This window comes from Salvelinus fontinalis, chromosome 36, assembly GCF_029448725.1.
Source record: "Salvelinus fontinalis isolate EN_2023a chromosome 36, ASM2944872v1, whole genome shotgun sequence".
Lineage (NCBI taxonomy): Eukaryota > Metazoa > Chordata > Actinopteri > Salmoniformes > Salmonidae > Salvelinus > Salvelinus fontinalis.
Window position 1 is genome coordinate 26,617,284 of NC_074700.1, and position 18,683 is coordinate 26,635,966.

Consider the following 18,683-nt stretch of genomic DNA (forward strand, 5'->3'; position numbering starts at 1 on the left):
GTACAGCCCCCCCCAATACTATCAGTACAGCCCCCCCCCCCAATACTATCAGTACAGCCCCCCCCCCCAATACTATCAGTACAGCCCCCCCCCCCCCAATACTATCAGTACAGCCCCCCCCCCCAATACTATCAGTACAGCCCCCCCCCCCCAATACTATCAGTACAGCCCCCCCCCCCAATACTATCAGTACAGCCCCCCCCCCCCCAATACTATCAGTACAGCCCCCCCCCCCCCAATACTATCAGTACAGCCCCCCCCCCAATACTATCAGTACAGCCCTCCCCCCCCCCCAATACTATCAGTACAGCCCCTCCCCCCCCCCAATACTATCAGTACAGCCCCCCCCCCAATACTATCAGTACAGCCCCTCCCCCCCCAATACTATCAGTACAGCCCCTCCCCCAATACTATCCGTACAGCCCCCCCCCCCCCCCAATACTATCAGTACAGCCCCTCCCCCCAATACTATCCGTACAGCCCCCTCCTCCCCCCCCAATACTATCCGTACAGCCCCCCCCCAATACTATCAGTACAGCCCCCCCCCCCCAATACTATCAGTACAGCCCTCCCCCCAATACTATCAGTACAGCCCCTCCCCCCCCCCCAATACTATCAGTACAGCCCCTCCCCTCCCCCCAATACTATCAGTACAGCCCCCCCCCCCCAATACTATCAGTACAGCCCCTCCCCCCCCCCAATACTATCAGTACAGCCCCTCCCCCCCCCCCAATACTATCAGTACAGCCCCTCCCCCCCCCCCCAATACTATCAGTACAGCCCCTCCCCCCCCCAATACTATCAGTACAGCCCCTCCCCCCCCCAATACTATCAGTACAGCCCCTCCCCCCCCCAATACTATCAGTACAGCCCCTACCCCCCCCCCAATACTATCAGTACAGCCCCTCCCCCCAATACTATCAGTACAGCCCCTACCCCCCCCCAATACTATCAGTACAGCCCCTCCCCCCCCCCCCCCAATACTATCAGTACAGCCCCTCCCCCCAATACTATCAGTACAGCCCCTACCCCCCCCCAATACTATCAGTACAGCCCCTCCCCCCCCCCCCCAATACTATCAGTACAGCCCCCCCAATACTATCAGTACAGCCCCTACCCCCCCCCCAATACTATCAGTACAGCCCCTACCCCCCCCCAATACTATCAGTACAGCCCCTCTACCCCCCCCCAATACTATCAGTAGAGCCCCCCCAATACTATCAGTACAGCCCCCCCCCCCCCCCCAATACTATCAGTACAGCCCCTACCCCCCCCAATACTATCAGTACAGCCCCCCCAATACTATCAGTACAGCCCCCCCCCCCCCCCAATACTATCAGTACAGCCCCCCTCCCCCCCAATACTATCAGTACAGCCCCTCCCCCCCCCCCCAATACTATCAGTACAGCCCCCCCCCAATACTATCAGTACAGCCCCCCCCCCCCCCAATACTATCAGTACAGCCCCCCCCCCCCCAATACTATCAGTACAGCCCCCCCCCCCAATACTATCAGTACAGCCCCCCCCCCCCCCAATACTATCAGTACAGCCCCCCCCCCCCAATACTATCAGTACAGCCCCTCCCCCCCCCCAATACTATCAGTACAGCCCCTACCCCCCCCCAATACTATCAGTACAGCCCCCCCCCCCCCCAATACTATCAGTACAGCCCCTACCCCCCCCCAATACTATCAGTACAGCCCCTCCCCCCCCCCAATACTATCAGTACAGCCCCCCCCTCCCCCCAATACTATCAGTACAGCCCCCCCCCCCCCCCAATACTATCAGTACAGCCCCTCCCCCCCCCCCCAATACTATCAGTACAGCCCCCCCAATACTATCAGTACAGCCCCTCCCCCCCCCCCAATACTATCAGTACAGCCCCTCCCCCCCAATACTATCAGTACAGCCCCCCCCCCCAATACTATCAGTACAGCCCCTCCCCCTCCCCCCAATACTATCAGTACAGCCCCCCCCCCCCCAATACTATCAGTACAGCCCCTCCCCCCCCCCAATACTATCAGTACAGCCCCTCTACCCCCCCCAATACTATCAGTACAGCCCCTACCCCCCCCCCAATACTATCAGTACAGCCCCTCCCCCCCCCCAATACTATCAGTACAGCCCCCCCCTCCCCCCAATACTATCAGTACAGCCCCCCCCCCCCAATACTATCAGTACAGCCCCTCCCCCCCCCCCAATACTATCAGTACAGCCCCCCCAATACTATCAGTACAGCCCCTCCCCCCCCCCCCAATACTATCAGTACAGCCCCTCCCCCCAATACTATCAGTACAGCCCCCCCCCCCCCCAATACTATCAGTACAGCCCCTCCCCCTCCCCCCAATACTATCAGTACAGCCCCCCCCCCCCCCCAATACTATCAGTACAGCCCCTCCCCCCCCCCAATACTATCAGTACAGACCCTCTACCCCCCCAATACTATCAGTACAGCCCCTCCCCCTCCCCCCAATACTATCAGTACAGCCCCCCCCCCCCCCAATACTATCAGTACAGCCCCTACCCCCCCCCAATACTATCAGTACAGCCCCCCCCCCCCCCCAATACTATCAGTACAGCCCCCCCCCCCCCCCCAATACTATCAGTACAGCCCCTCCCCCCCCCCCAATACCATCAGTACAGCCCCTCCCCCCCCCCCAATACTATCAGTACAGCCCCTCCCCCCCCCCCCAATACTATCAGTACAGCCCCTCCCCCCCCCCAATACTATCAGTACAGCCCCTCCCCCTCCCCCAATACTATCAGTACAGCCCCTCCCCCCCCCCCCCAATACTATCAGTACAGCCCCCCCCCCCCCCAATACTATCAGTACAGCCCCTCCCCCCCCCCAATACTATCAGTACAGCCCCTCCCCCTCCCCCAATACTATCAGTACAGCCCCCCCCCCCCCCCCCCAATACTATCAGTACAGCCCCTCCCCCCCCCCCCAATACTATCAGTACAGCCCCTCCCCCCCCCCCCAATACTATCAGTACAGCCCCCCCCCCCCCCAATACTATCAGTACAGCCCCCCCCCCAATACTATCAGTACAGCCCCCCCCCCCCCAATACTATCAGTACAGCCCCTCCCCCCCCCCAATACTATCAGTACAGCCCCCCCCAATACTATCAGTACAGCCCCTCCCCCCCCCAATACTATCAGTACAGCCCCCCCCCAATACTATCAGTACAGCCCCTACCCCCCCCCCCAATACTATCAGTACAGCCCCTACCCCCCCCCCAATACTATCAGTACAGCCCCCCCCCCCCCCAATACTATCAGTACAGCCCCCCCCCCAATACTATCAGTACAGCCCCTCCCCCCCCCCCCAATACTATCAGTACAGCCCCCCCCCCCCCCCCAATACTATCAGTACAGCCCCCCCCCCCCAATACTATCAGTACAGCCCCTCCCCCCCCCCCAATACTATCAGTACAGCCCCCCCCCCCAATACTATCAGTACAGCCCCCCCCCCCCCCAATACTATCAGTACAGCCCCTCCCCCCCCCCCCAATACTATCAGTACAGCCCCTCCCCCCCCAATACTATCAGTACAGCCCCTCCCCCCCCCAATACTATCAGTACAGCCCCTCCCCCCCCCAATACTATCAGTACAGCCCCTCCCCCCAATACTATCAGTACAGCCCCTCCTCCCCCCAATACTATCAGTACAGCCCCTACCCCCCCCCCCAATACTATCAGTACAGCCCCTCCCCCCCCCAATACTATCAGTACAGCCCCTACCCCCCCAATACTATCAGTACAGCCCCCCCCCCCCAATACTATCAGTACAGCCCCTACCCCCCCCCCAATACTATCAGTACAGCCCCTCCCCCCCCCCCCAATACTATCAGTACAGCCCCTCCCCCCCCCCCCCAATACTATCAGTACAGCCCCTCCCCCCCCCCAATACTATCAGTACAGCCCCCCCCCCCCCCCCCAATACTATCAGTACAGCCCCTCCCCCCCCCCAATACTATCAGTACAGCCCCTCCCCCCCCCCAATACTATCAGTACAGCCCCCCCCCCCCCCCCAATACTATCAGTACAGCCCCTCCCCCCCCCCCCCCAATACTATCAGTACAGCCCCTCCCCCCCCCCCAATACTATCAGTACAGCCCCCCCCCCCCCCCCCCAATACTATCAGTACAGCCCCCCTCCCCCCCCCCAATACTATCAGTACAGCCCCTCCCCCCCCCAATACTATCAGTACAGCCCCCCCCCCCCCCCAATACTATCAGTACAGCCCCCCCCCCCAATACTATCAGTACAGCCCCTCCCCCCCCCCCAATACTATCAGTACAGCCCCTCCCCCCCCCCCAATACTATCAGTACAGCCCCCCCCCCCCCCCAATACTATCAGTACAGCCCCTCCCCCCCCCAATACTATCAGTACAGCCCCTCCCCCCCCCAATACTATCAGTACAGCCCCCCCCCAATACTATCAGTACAGCCCCCCCCCAATACTATCAGTACAGCCCCCCCCCAATACTATCAGTACAGCCCCTCCCCCCCCCCCAATACTATCAGTACAGCCCCCCCCAATACTATCAGTACAGCCCCCCCCCAATACTTTCAGTACAGCCCCTCCCCCCCCCCCCCAATACTATCAGTACAGCCCCTCCCCCCCCCCCCCAATACTATCAGTACAGCCCCTACCCCCCCCCAATACTATCCGTACAGCCCTCCCCCCCCCCAATACTATCAGTACAGCCCCCCCAATACTATCAGTACAGCCCCTCCCCCCCCCCAATACTATCAGTACAGCCCCTCCCCCCCCCAATACTATCAGTACAGCCCCCCCCCCCCAATACTATCAGTACAGCCCCTCCCCCCCCCAATACTATCAGTACAGCCCCTCCCTCCCCCCAATACTATCAGTACAGCCCCTCCCCCCCAATACTATCAGTACAGCCCCTCCCCCCCCCAATACTATCAGTACAGCCCCTCCCCCCCCCCCAATACTATCAGTACAGCCCCTACCCCCCCCCCCAATACTATCAGTACAGCCCCCCCCCCCAATACTATCAGTACAGCCCCCCCCCCCCCAATACTATCAGTACAGCCCCCCCCCAATACTATCAGTACAGCCCCCCCCCAATACTATCAGTACAGCCCCTCCCCCCCCCCAATACTATCAGTACAGCCCCCCCCCCCCCAATACTATCAGTACAGCCCCCCCCCAATACTATCAGTACAGCCCCCCCCAATACTATCAGTACAGCCCCTCCCCCCCCCCAATACTATCAGTACAGCCCCCCCCCCAATACTATCAGTACAGCCCCTCCCCCCCCCAATACTATCAGTACAGCCCCCCCCCCCCCAATACTATCAGTACAGCCCCTACCCCCCCCCAATACTATCAGTACAGCCCCTCCCCCCCCCAATACTATCAGTACAGCCCCCCCCCCCCCCCAATACTATCAGTACAGCCCCTCCCCCCCCCCAATACTATCAGTACAGCCCCCCCCCCCCCCCAATACTATCAGTACAGCCCCCCCCCCCCCCAATACTATCAGTACAGCCCCCCCCCCCAATACTATCAGTACAGCCCCTCCCCCCCCCAATGCTATCAGTACAGCCCCTACCCCCCCCCAATACTATCAGTACAGCCCCCCCCCCCCCCCAATACTATCAGTACAGCCCCCCCCCCCCCAATACTATCAGTACAGCCCCTACCCCCCCCCCCCAATACTATCAGTACAGCCCCTCCCCCCCCCCCAATACTATCAGTACAGCCCCTACCTGACACAGTGAGCGGCGGTCAGGACCCAGCATCCCCCGATGTATGCCCCACCACAGTCGATTTTATTCCCCTCCTGTATCGCCACCTGCCATTGGATCTGAGTCTACGGGTCAGAGGTTATATATGTCAGAGGTTTAAAGGTCAGGGGTTAAAACATCCGGTTGTGAACTTGTGTTTTGAAGACTCACCGGTTGGGCCGGTATTCCTCCCACCACTCGTTTCTGCCTTCCCACTCTCCTTTCTCCTCTGTCCGATTCTTCTAAGACTGTAGTGTTGGGGATTCCACAGTGTACCTTCACTTCTAGAAGATCCCTGGTTGCTTTCACCTCTACGACACAACACCAACAAAATACTACATGAATAGTATAATATTACTGAAAATTATCTGGTTTCTTTCAGCTTTACTGTGTTGCCTTGTGGGACATATTTTGAAGACTGTCTGACGCGTGAGAGAGTGAAGGGAGGGGGGAAGTGATCAACGGACCATCGTGAGGGCAGCGAGGGATTTGGTTGTATGTGCTTTCTCGGAACTGAGAAGGCATTAAAGTAAAACTGCAAAAAAATGTGGCAAAGAAATTAACTCTTTGTCCTGAATACAAAGTGTTATGTTTGGGGCGAATCCGATACAACACATCACTGAGTAACACTCTTCATATTTTCTAGCATGGTGGTGGCTGCATCATGTTATGGGTATGCTTGTCATCGGCAAGGACTAGGGAGATTTTTAGGATAAAAGAAACGTAACAGAGCTAAACACAGGAAAAATCCTAGAGGAGAACCTGGTTCAGTCTGCTTTCCAACAGACACTGGGAGACAAATTCCCCTTTCAGCAGGACAATAACCTAAAAGACAAGGCCAAATATACACTGGAGTTGCTTACTAAGAAGACAGTGAATGTTCCTGAGTGGCCTAGTTACAGTTTTGACTTAAATCGTCTTGAAAATCTATGGCAAGACTTGAAAATGGCTGTCTAGCCATGATCAACAACCAACTTGACAGAGTTTGAAGAATTGTAAAAGTAATCATGTACAAAATCAACAAAAAAATGTTTTGTCATTTGTGCCGAAAACAACAAAATGCTTACTTACAAGCCCTTAACCAACAATGCAGTTCAAGAAATAGAGTTAAGAAAATATTTTCGAAATAAACTAAAGTAAATGTTTTAATAAAAAGTAACACAATAAAATAACTTAAACGAGGCTATGTACAGGGGGTACTGGTACTGAGTCAATGTGCGGAGGTACAGGTTAGTCGAGGTCATTTGTACATGTAGGTAGGGATAAAGTCACTATGCATAGATAATAAACAGCGAGTAGCAGCAGTGTAAAAACAAAAGGGGGGGGGTCAATCTAAATAGTCCCGGTGGCCATTTGATTAATTGTTCAGGGGTCTTATGGCTTGGGGATAGAAGCTGTTAAAGAGCCTTTTGGACCTAGACAACGGCGCTCCGGTACCTCTTGCCGTGCGGTAGCAGAGAGAACAGTCTATTATTAGAGTGACTGGAGTCTTTGACAATCTTTTGGGCCATCCTCTGACACCACCTGGTATAGAGGTCCTGAATGGCAGGAAGCTTGGCCTCAGTGATGTACTGGGCTGTACGCACTACCCTCTGTATCGCCTTACGGTCAGATGCCAAGCAGGCAGTGATGCAACCGGTCAGGATGCTCTCGATGGTGCAGCTGTAGAACATTTTGAGGATCTGGGGACCCATGCCAAATCTTTTCAGTCTCCTGAGGGGGAAAAGGCTTTGTTGTGCCCTCTTCACAAAAAACTTTTTAACCCTTTTTCTCCCCAATTTTGTGGTATCCAATTGGTAGTTACAGTCTTGTCACATCGCTGCAACTCCAGTACGGACTAGGGAGAGGTCGAGAGCCACGCGTCCCCCGAAACACAACTTTGCCAAGCCACACTGCTTCTTGACACACTGCTCACTTAACCCGGAAGCCAGTCGCACCAATGTGTCGGAGGAAACACTGTACAACTAGTGATCATGTCAGCGTGCATGCGCCCGGCCCGCCACAAGGAGTTGCTAGAGTGTGATGGGACAAGGACATCCCGGCCACCAATCCCTCCCCTATTCCGGACGACGCTGGTCCAATTGTGCACTGCCTCGCTTCCGGCTGCGACACAGCCCGGGATTGAAGCCGGGTATGTAGTGACACCTCAAGCACTGCAATGCAGTGTCTTAGTTCTTCACAACTTTGTTGGTGTGTTTGGGCCATGATAGTGTTTTGGTTATGTGGACACCAAGGGACTTAAAACTCTCGACCCGCTCCACTACATCTTCGTCGATGTGAATGGGGGCGTGTTCGGCCCTCCTTTTCCTGTAGTCCACGATCATCTCCTTTGTCTTACTCACGTTGAGGGAGAGGTTGTTGTCCTGGCACCACACTGCCAGTTCTCTGACCTCCTCCGTATAGGCTGTCTTATCATTGTCGGTGATCAGGTCTACCACCGTTGGGTCGTCAGCAAACTTGATGGTGTTGGAGTCGTGCTTGGCCACGCAGTCATGGATGAACAGGGAGTACAGGAGGGGACAAAGCACGCACCCCTGAGGGGCCTCCATGGCAGTTGTGTTGTTTCCTACCCTTACCACCTGGGGGCGGCCCATCAGGAAGTCCAGGATCCAGTTGCAGAGGGAGCTGTTCAGTCCCAGGGTCCTTTGCTTAGTGATGAGTATTGGGCACTATGGTGTTGAACGCTGAGCTCTAGTCAATGAACAGCATTCTCACATAGGTGTTTATTTTGTCCAGGTGGGAAAGGACAGTGTGGAGTGGGATTGAGATTGCATCATCTGTGGATCTGTTTGGGCGGTATGCGAATTGGAGTGGGTCCAGGGTTTCTGGGATAATGGTGTTGATGTGAGCCACCAGCCTTTCAAAGCGCTCCATGGCTACAAACGTGAGTTCTACGGGTCCGTAGTCATTTAGGCAGGTTACCTTAGTGATTAGGGTACAGGGACTATGGGGGTCTGCTTAAAACATGTTGGTATTATAGACTCGGAAAGGGAGAGGTTGAGAAATGAAGGCTATTCCATGCGAGAAATTGCCAAGAAACTGAAGATCTTGTACAACGCTGTGTACTACTCCCTTCACAGAATAGTGCAAACTGGCTCTAACCAGAATAGAAAGAGGAATGGGAGGCCCCGGTGCACAACTGAGCAAGAGGACAAGTACATTAGAGTGTCTAGTTCGAGAAACAGACGCCTCACAAGTCCTAAACTGGCAGCTTCATTAAATAGTACCCGCAAAACACCAGTCTCAACGTCAACAGTGAAGAGGCGACTCCGGGATGATGTCCTTCTAGGCAGAGTCGCAAAGAAAAAGACATATGTCAGACTGGCAAATAAAAATAAAAGATTAAGATGGGAAAAAGACCACAGACACTTGACAGAGAAACTCTGCCTAGAAGGCCAGCATCCCGGAGTCGCCTCTTCACTGTTGACGTTGAAACTGGAAAGAGGCACTTTGCCTAGAAGGCCAGCATCCCGGAGTCACCTCTTCACTGTTGACGTTGAGACTGGACAGAGGAACTCTGCCTAGAAGGCCAGCATCCCGGAGTCGCCTATTCACTGTTGATGTTGAGACTGGACAGAGGAACTCTGCCTAGAAGGCCAGCATCCCGGAGTCGCCTCTTCACTGTTGACGTTGAGACTGGATAGAGGAACTCTGCCTAGAAGGCCAGCATCCCGGAGTAGCCTCTTCACTGTTGACGTTGACACTGGACAGTGGAACTCTGCCTAGAAGGCCAGCATCCCGGAGTCGCCTCTTCACTGTTGACCTTGAGACTGGACAGAGGAACTCTGCCTAGAAGGCCAGCATCCCGGTGTCGCCTCTTCACTGTTGACCTTGAGACTGGACAGAGGAACTCTGCCTAGAAGGCCAGCATCCCGGAGTCGCCTCTTCACTGTTGACCTTGAGACTGGACAGAGGAACTCTGCCTAGAAGGCCAGCATCCCGGAGTCGCCTCTTCACTGTTGACGTTGAGACTGAACAGTGGAACTCTGCCTAGAAGGCCAGCATCCCGGAGTCGCCTCTTCACTGTTGACATTGAGACTGGACAGAGGAACTCTGCCTAGAAGGCCAGCATCCCGGAGTCGCCTCTTCACTGTTGACCTTGAGACTGGACAGAGGAACTCTGCCTCGAAGGCCAGCATCCCGGAGTCGCCTCTTCACTGTTGACATTGAGACTGGACAGAGGAACTCTGCCTCGAAGGCCAGCATCCCGGAGTCGCCTCTTCACTGTTGACTGTTTCACTGCTAAAGGTGCTTCAACAAAGTACTGAGTAAACGGTCTGAACCTTTTTTTTTTTTTTCATACATTTACAAACATTTTTAAAAACCCGTTTTTGCATTGTTGATTCGGGGTATTGATGAAACGGAAAAAAAAAAACTATTTATTTGTATTATTTTATTATTTTATAATAAGCTCTAACATAACATAATGGGGAAAAAGTCTGACAATATTGTTATTGTTTCTTTATTAGAATTGTTTTTCCACTTTAATTGAATACTTTTTAAAATTCTAGTATTTTTTGTAGATCGACAATTAAATCAATTTTAGTAACACAACACCATTTTGAAAAAAGGGGCTTGAATACTTTCAGAAGAAGAGAGGGTTACACTACATAAAAGTACCAAATACTACATGAGAAAACTTTCAACAAAACAAAACACCCAGAACAACAAAAAAGACACTAAAACATAGAAAAATAATGAACTTTATTTTGATGAAAAAAATGATATGTACCTTGTTTAGGAGAAATGAACTCTGGAACTCTTGAAACTGAAAACAAACACGACAAACAGTCAGTCTTTGTTATTTACACATATATATATATATGATACTGCTCCGTTCTAACCATGAGTCTATATATATACAGCTGAAGTCTGAAGTTTACATACACTTAGGTTGGAGTCATTAAAACTCGTTTTTCAACCACTACACAAAATGTCTTGTTAACAAACTATAGTTTTGGCAAGTCGGTTAGGACATCTACTTTGTGGATGACACAATTCATTTTTCCAAAAATTGTTTACAGACAGATGATTTCATTTATAATTCACTGTATCACAATTCCAGAGAATCAGAAGTTTACATACACTAAGTTGACTGTGCCTTTAAACAGCTTGGAAATTCCAGAAAATGATGTCATGGCTTTAGAAGCTTCTGATAGGCTAATTGACATCATTTGAGTCAATTTGAGGTGTACCTGTGGATGTATTTCAAGGCCTACCTTCAAACGCAGTGCCTCTTTGCTCGACATCATGGGAAAGTCAAAAGAAATCAGCCAAGACCTCAGAAAATAAATTGTAGACCTCCACAAGTCTGGGTCATCCTTGGGAGCAATTTCCAAATGCCTGAAGGTACCACAGTCATCTGTACAAACAATAGTATGCAAGTATAAACACCATGGGACCACGCAGCCATCATACCGCTCAGGAAGGAGACTCATTCTGTCTCATAGAGATGAACGTACTTTGATGCATAAAGTGGAAATCAATCCCAGAACAACAGCAAAGGACCTTGTGAAGATGCTGGAGGAAACAGGTACAAAAGTATCTATATCCACAGTAAAACGAGTCCTATATCGACATAACCTGAAAGGCCGCTCAGCAAGGAAGAAGCCACTGCTCTAAAACCGCCATAAAAAAGCCAGACTACGGTTTGCAACTGTACATGGGGACAAAGATCGTACTTTTTGGAGAAATGTCCTCTGGTCTGATGAAACAAAAATAGAACTGTTTGGCCATGATGACCATCGTTATGTTTGGAGGAAAAAGGGGGAGGTTTGCAAGCTGAAAAACACCATCCCAACCGTGAAGCACGGGGGTGGCAGCATCATGTTGTGGGGGTGCTTTGCTGCAGGAGGGACTGGTGCACTTCACAAAATAGATGGCCTTATGAGGGAGGAAAATTATGTGGATATATTGAAGCAACATCTCAAGACATCAGTCAGGAAGTTAAAGCTTGGTTGCAAATGGGTCTTCCAAATGGACAATGACCCAAGCATACTTCCAAAGTTGTGACAAAATGTCTTAAGGACAACAAAGTCAAGGTATTGGAGTGACCATCACAAAGCCCTGACCTCAATCCTATAGAACATTTGTGGGTAGAACTGAAAAAGCGTGTACGAGCAAGAGGCCTACAAACCTGACTCAGTTACACCAGCTCTGTCAGGAGAAATGGGCCAAAATTCACCCAACTTATTGTGGGAAGATTGTGGAAGGCTACCTGAAATGTTTGACCCAAGTTAAACAATTTAAAGGCAGTGCTACCAAATAGTAATTGAGTGTATGTAAACTTCTGAACCACTGGGAATGTGACGAAAGAAATAAAAGCTGAAATAAATCATTCTCTCTACTAATATTCTGACATTTCACATTTTTTAAATAAAGTGGTGATCCTAACTGACCTAAAACAGGGATTTTTTACAAGGATTAAATGTCAGGAATTGTGAAAAACTGAGATTAAATGTATTTAGTTAAAGTGTATGTAAACTTCCGACTTCAACTGTATACATATATCTAAAAAGTGTTAAACAAATATAAATATATTTGAGATTTTTCAAAGTAGCCACCCTTTGCCTTGATGACAGCTTTGCACATTCTTGGCTTCATAAAGTAGTCACTCTTGGCATTCTCTCAACCAGCTTAATGAGGTAGTCACCTGGAATGCATTTCAATTAACAGGTGTGCCTTATTAAAAGTTAATTTGTGAAATGTCTTCCCTTCTTAATGTGTTTGAGCCCATCAGTTGTACTGTGACAAGGTAGGGGTGGTATACAGAAGATAGCCCTATTGGGTAAAAGACTAAGTTCATATTATGGCTAGAAGAGCTCACATAAGTAAAGAGAAACAACAGTCCATCATTACTTTAAGACATGAAGGTCAGTCAATACGGAACATTTCAAGAACTTTGAAAGTTTCTTCAAGTGCAGTCGCAAAAACCATCAAGCACTATGATGAAACTGGCTCTCATGAGGACCGCCACAGGAATGGAAGACCCAGAGTTAATTCTGCTGCAGAGGATACGGTCATTAGAGTTACCAGCCTTAGAAATTGCAGCGTAAATAAATGCTTCACAGAGTTCAAGTAACAGACACATCTCAACATCAACTGTTCAGAGGAGACTGCGTGAATCAGGCCTTCATGGTCAAATTGCTGCAAAGAAACCACTACCAAAGGACACCAATAAGAAGAAGAGACTTGCTTGGGCCAAGAAACACGAGCAATGGACATTAGACCGGTGGAAATCTGTCCTTTGATCTGATTAGTCCAAATTGGAGATTTTTGGTTCCGACCACCGTGCCTTTGTGAGACGCAGAGTAGATGAACAGATGATCTCTGCATGTGTGGTTCCCATCGTGAAGCATGGAGGAGGAGGAGGAGGAGGTGTGATGGTGCTTTGCTGGAGACACTGTCAGTGATTTATTTAGAATTCAAGGCACACTTAATCAGCATGGCTACCACAGCATTCTGCAGCGATACACCATCCCACCTGGTCTGCTCTTAGTGGGACTATCATTTGTTTTTCAACAGGACAATGACCCAACACACCTCCAGGCTAAGGGCTATTTGACCAAGAAGGAGAGTGATGGAGTGCTGCATCAGATGACCTGGCCTCCACAATCCCCCGACCTCAGCCCAATTGAGATGGTTTGGGATGAGTTGGACCGCAGAGTGAAGGAAAAGCAGCCAACAAGTGCTCAGCATTTGTGGGAACTCCTTCAAGACTGTTGGAAAACATTACAGGTGAAGCTGGTTGAGAGAATGCCAAGAGTGTGCAAAGCTGTCATCAAGGCAAAGGGTGGCTACTTTGAAGAATCTCAAATATAAAATATATTTTGATTTGTTTAAAACTTTTTTGGTTACTACATGACTCCATATGTATTATTCTCCGTTTTTTTTAATGTCTTCACTATTATTCTACAATGTAGAAAATAGTAAATATAAAGACAAACCCTGGAATGAGTAGGTGTGTCCAAAACCTGTCTGTCTCCCTGTCTGTCTCACCGTCTGTCCGTCTCCCTGTCTGTCTCTCTGCCTGTCCGTCTCCCTGTCTGTCTCCCTGTCTCCCTGTCTGTCTCCCTGCCTGTCCGTCTCCCTGTCTGTCTCCCTGTCTGTCTGTCTGTCTGTCTGTTTGTCTGTCTGTCTGTCTGTCTCCTGTCTGTCTCCCTGTCTGTCTCCCTGTCTGTCTCCCTGCCTGTCTGTCTCCCTGCCTGTCTGTCTGTCTCCCTGTCTGTCTGTCTCCCTGCCTGTCTGTCTCCCTGCCTGTCTGTCTCCCTGCCTGTCTGTCTCCCTGCCTGTCTGTCTCCCTGTCTGTCTGGTGTGTCATAACTGTATATAGTTAGGCTCTTCCCATGTGATCCACTACGGCCAACTGTGGAAACCTGTGTGTGTGTGTAAACCCACCAGGTGTAGTGATGTGTCTGTTCATCTCGTCCTCTCCTCCCAGACAGTCCATCATACCGTCGTCTACGGCCTCTTTGGACAAACACACTCCTGACTTACACAAGAACGCAGAGTTCCCTCTGCAGGCTACGCACACACACACGCACACACACACACACGCGCACACGCACACACACGCACACGCACACGCACGCACACACACAGATAGAGGGTTACACACACACTTCACAGAGTGGGAAATCTGATTCAGTGTGTGTGTGTGTGTGTGTGTGTGTGTGTGTGTGTGTGTGTGTGTGTGTGTGTGTGTGTGTGTGTGTGTGTGTGTGTGTGTGTGTGTGTGTGTGTGTGTGTGTGTGTGTGTGTGTGTGTGTGTGTGTGTGTATGTGCGTGTGTGTAACGTACCTGTGCAGCACATCTCATCACTCCTGTCTCCACAATGGTCCACTCCGTCACACGTCTGTTCCAACGACACACACTTGTCGTTGACGCACCTGAACTCACACGCCGACCCCTCTGGGTGACCAATGGGGAGAGAGAGACACACTCAGTCAAAGACAACCAATAGGAGACAGGAATCGATCGATCGATCGACCAATCAAAATGGTTACGGTCAAGACCTTTGGGTTTCTGGTAACAGGTTGCCGTGGCGACCTTGTCGTTGCGTCCGAGAGGTGTTCTGTCGGAGAAGGAACATTCTGCGAGGCTGCTCTCGTAGCCTTGACAAACAACGCTGACGCAGTGGTCTGCATCGGGGGACGGTATGGTTTTATACAGCACCGAGCTGGCCTCCTTCGCTCCCCTGGAGAAACACACACACACAGGAGCACACACACCACACACACAGGAGCACACACACCACACACACAGGAGCACACACACACACCACACACACACACACACACACACCACACACACCATACACACAGGAGCACACACACACACACCACACACACAGGAGCACACACACAGGAGCACACATACACACACACACACCACACACACACACACACACACACACACACACACATACCACACACACAGGAGCACACATACACACACACACATACCACACACACAGGAGCACACACACACACCACACACACCATACACACAGGAGCACACACACACACACCACACACACAGGAGCACACACACAGGAGCACACATACACACACCACACACACAGGAGCACACACACACACACACACACACACACACACACACACACACACACACACACACACACACACACACACACACACACACACACACACACTTTACTCAAAGTGCATACAGCTCCTACAACAAAATATGTAATAAGCTGTGTGTGTGTGTGCTCCTGTGTGTGTGTGTGTGTGTGTGTGTGTGTGTGTGTGTGTGTGTGTGTGTGTGTGTGTGTGTGTGTGTGTGTGTGTGTGTGTGGTGTGTGTGTGTGTGTGTGGTGTGTGTGTGTGTGTGTGTGTGTGTGTGTGTGTGTGTGTGTGTGTGTGTGTGTGTGTGTGTGTGTGTGTGTGTGTGTGTGTGTGTGTGTGTGTGTGTTCTTACCACTGATTCCCATTGCAGGCCACGTTAGCCCCGGCCATATTCCAGTTGGCCCCTCCTCTTCCTCCTTCCTCTCCACACACCAGCAGCTTCCCTCGAACGGGTAACACAATACTGACCACACCGGTCTCTTCGTCTATACTGGTCTGGACCTTGATACTGTCTGGAGGGAGGGGGGGACATTGAAATACAACAAGATCATTTTCCATAGACAATCCTGATCATACTGGTCTGGACCTGGTCTGTCTCTCTGTCTGTCTCCATGTCTGTCGGTCTGTCTGTCTGTCTCCATGTCTGTCTGTCTCCCTGTCTGTCTCCCTGTTTGTCTGTCTCCCTGTCTGTCTCCCTGTTTGTCTGTCTCCCTGTCCGTCTCCCTGTCTGTCTCCCTGTCTGTCTGACTCCCTGTCTGTCTGTCTGTCTGTCTGTCTGTCTGTCTGTCTGTCTGACTCCCTGTCTGTCAGTCTGTTTGTCTGTCTCCCTGTCTGTCTGTCTCCCTGTCTGTCTGTCTGTCTGTCTGTCTCCCTGTCTGTCTGTCTCTCTGTCTGTCTGTCTGTCTCTCTGTCTGTCTGTTTGTCTCCCTGTCTCCCTGTCTGTCTCCCTGTCTGTCTCCCTGTCTGTCTCCCTGTCTGTCTCCCTGTCTGTCTCCCTGTCTGTCTCCCTGCCTGTCTGTCTCCCTGTCTGTCTGTCTCCCTGTCTATCTCCCTGTCTGTCTCCCTGTCTATCTGTCTCCCTGTCTGTCTATCTGTCTCCCTGTCTGTCTGTCTGTCTGTCTCCCTGTCTGTCTGTCTCCCTGTCTGTCTATCTCCCTGTCTTCCTGTCTGTCTCCCTGTCTATCTGTCTCCCTGTCTGTCTCCCTGTCTGTCTCCCTGTGGGTGTGTCTAAATGTGCTAGTTACCTTTAGAGCAGCCCTCTCCTCCAAAGTGGGACATGATAGGTAGTTTACTCCGACAGGAGACAGCCATAGCCTGACAGTAAGATAGATAGGTTCTTCCATCGTGCCCACACACTTGAGCCATGCCATCCTTCGGACACAGGTAGGGCAACTTACACACACACCTGGTGACAAACAGACACACACTTGGTGACAGACTGACACACCTGGTGACACACAGACACACACACACACCTGGTGACACACACACACACACCTGGTGACACACACCTGGTGACATACACACGCACACCTGGTGACACACACTTGGAGACAGACACACACACACACACACACACACACACACACACACACACACACACACACCTGGTGACAGACACACACACACACCTGATGACAGACACACGCACACACACAGTTGGAGACACACACACACATCTGATGACAGACACACACATACACACCTGGTGACAGACACACACACTTCGTGACAGACACACACAAACACACACTCACACACACACCTGGAGACAGAGACAGGTTAAACACAAACACCTGGTGACACAGACAGGTTAAACACACACCTGGTGACACACAAACACCTGGTGACACAGACAGGTTAAACACACACCTGGTGACACAGACAGGTTAAACACACACCTGGTGACACAGACAGGTTAAACACACACCTGGTGACACAGACAGGTTAAACACACACCTGGTGACACAGACAGGTTAAACACACACCTGGTGACACAGACAGGTTAAACACAAACACCTGGTGACACAGACAGGTTAAACACACACCTGGTGACACACAAACACCTGGTGACACAGACAGGTTAAACACACACACCTGGTGACACAGACAGGTTACACACACACCTGGTGGCACAGACAGGTTAAACACACACCTGGTGACACAGACAGATTAAACACACACCTGGTGACACACAAACACCTGGTGACACAGACAGGTTAAACACAAACACCTGGTGACACAGACAGGTTAAACACACACCTGGTGACACACAAACACCTGGTGACACAGACAGGTTAAACACAAACACCTGGTGACACAGACAGGTTAAACACACACCTGGTGACACACAAACACCTGGTGACACAGACAGGTTAAACACACACCTGGTGACACAGACAGGTTAAACACACACCTGGTGACACAGACAGGTTAAACACACACCTGGTGACACAGACAGGTTACACACACACCTGGTGACACAGACAGGTTAAACACACACCTGGTGACACACAAACACCTGGTGACACAGACAGGTTAAACACACACCTGGTGACACACAAACACCTGGTGACACAGACAGGTTAAACACACACCTGGTGACACAGACAGGTTAAACACAAACACCTGGTGACACAGACAGGTTAAACACACACCTGGTGACACAGACAGGTTAAACACGCACCTGGTGACACAGACAGGTTAAACACACACCTGGTGACACAGACAGGTTAAACACACACCTGGTGACACAGACAGGTTAAACACACATCTGGTGACACAGACAGGTTAAACACGCATCTGGTGACTCTGACAGGTTAAACACACACCTGGTGACACACAAACACCTGGTGACACAGACAGGTTAAACACACACCTGGTGACACAGACAGGTTAAACACACACCTGGTGACACAGACATGTTAAACACACACCTGGTGACACAGACAGGTTAAACACACACCTGGTGACACAGACAGGTTAAACACACACCTGGTGACACAGACAGGTTAAACACACACCTGGTGACACAGACAGGTTAAACACACACCTGGTGACACAGACAGGTTAAACACACACCTGGTGACACAGACAGGTTAAACACAAACACCTGGTGACACAGACAGATTAAACACACACCTGGTGACACACAAACACCTGGTGACACAGACAGGTTAAACACACACCTGGTGACACAGAGGGATTAAACACACACCTGGTGACACAGACAGGTTAAACACACACCTGGTGACACAGAGGGATTAAACACACACCTGGTGACACAGACAGGTTAAACACACACCTGGTGACACAGACAGGTTAAACAC

General features: G+C 51.0%; 1 protein-coding gene across 1 annotated transcript in view; it reads right to left on the reverse strand.

The window, feature by feature from the left end:
- Positions 1–5,742: 5,742 nt before the first annotated feature.
- cfi (complement factor I) overlaps positions 5,743–18,683 on the reverse strand; it is a 28,543-nt gene continuing 15,602 nt past the window's right edge. The window contains exons 3-10 of the mRNA XM_055901207.1: positions 16,599–16,759; positions 15,707–15,866; positions 14,779–14,960; positions 14,564–14,674; positions 14,162–14,287; positions 10,497–10,532; positions 5,936–6,075; positions 5,743–5,850 (exon numbers count right to left, since the gene is read on the reverse strand). Coding sequence (XP_055757182.1) covers positions 5,743–5,850; positions 5,936–6,075; positions 10,497–10,532; positions 14,162–14,287; positions 14,564–14,674; positions 14,779–14,960; positions 15,707–15,866; positions 16,599–16,759 — 1,024 coding nt within the window. The remainder of the gene's footprint in view (positions 5,851–5,935; positions 6,076–10,496; positions 10,533–14,161; positions 14,288–14,563; positions 14,675–14,778; positions 14,961–15,706; positions 15,867–16,598; positions 16,760–18,683) is intronic.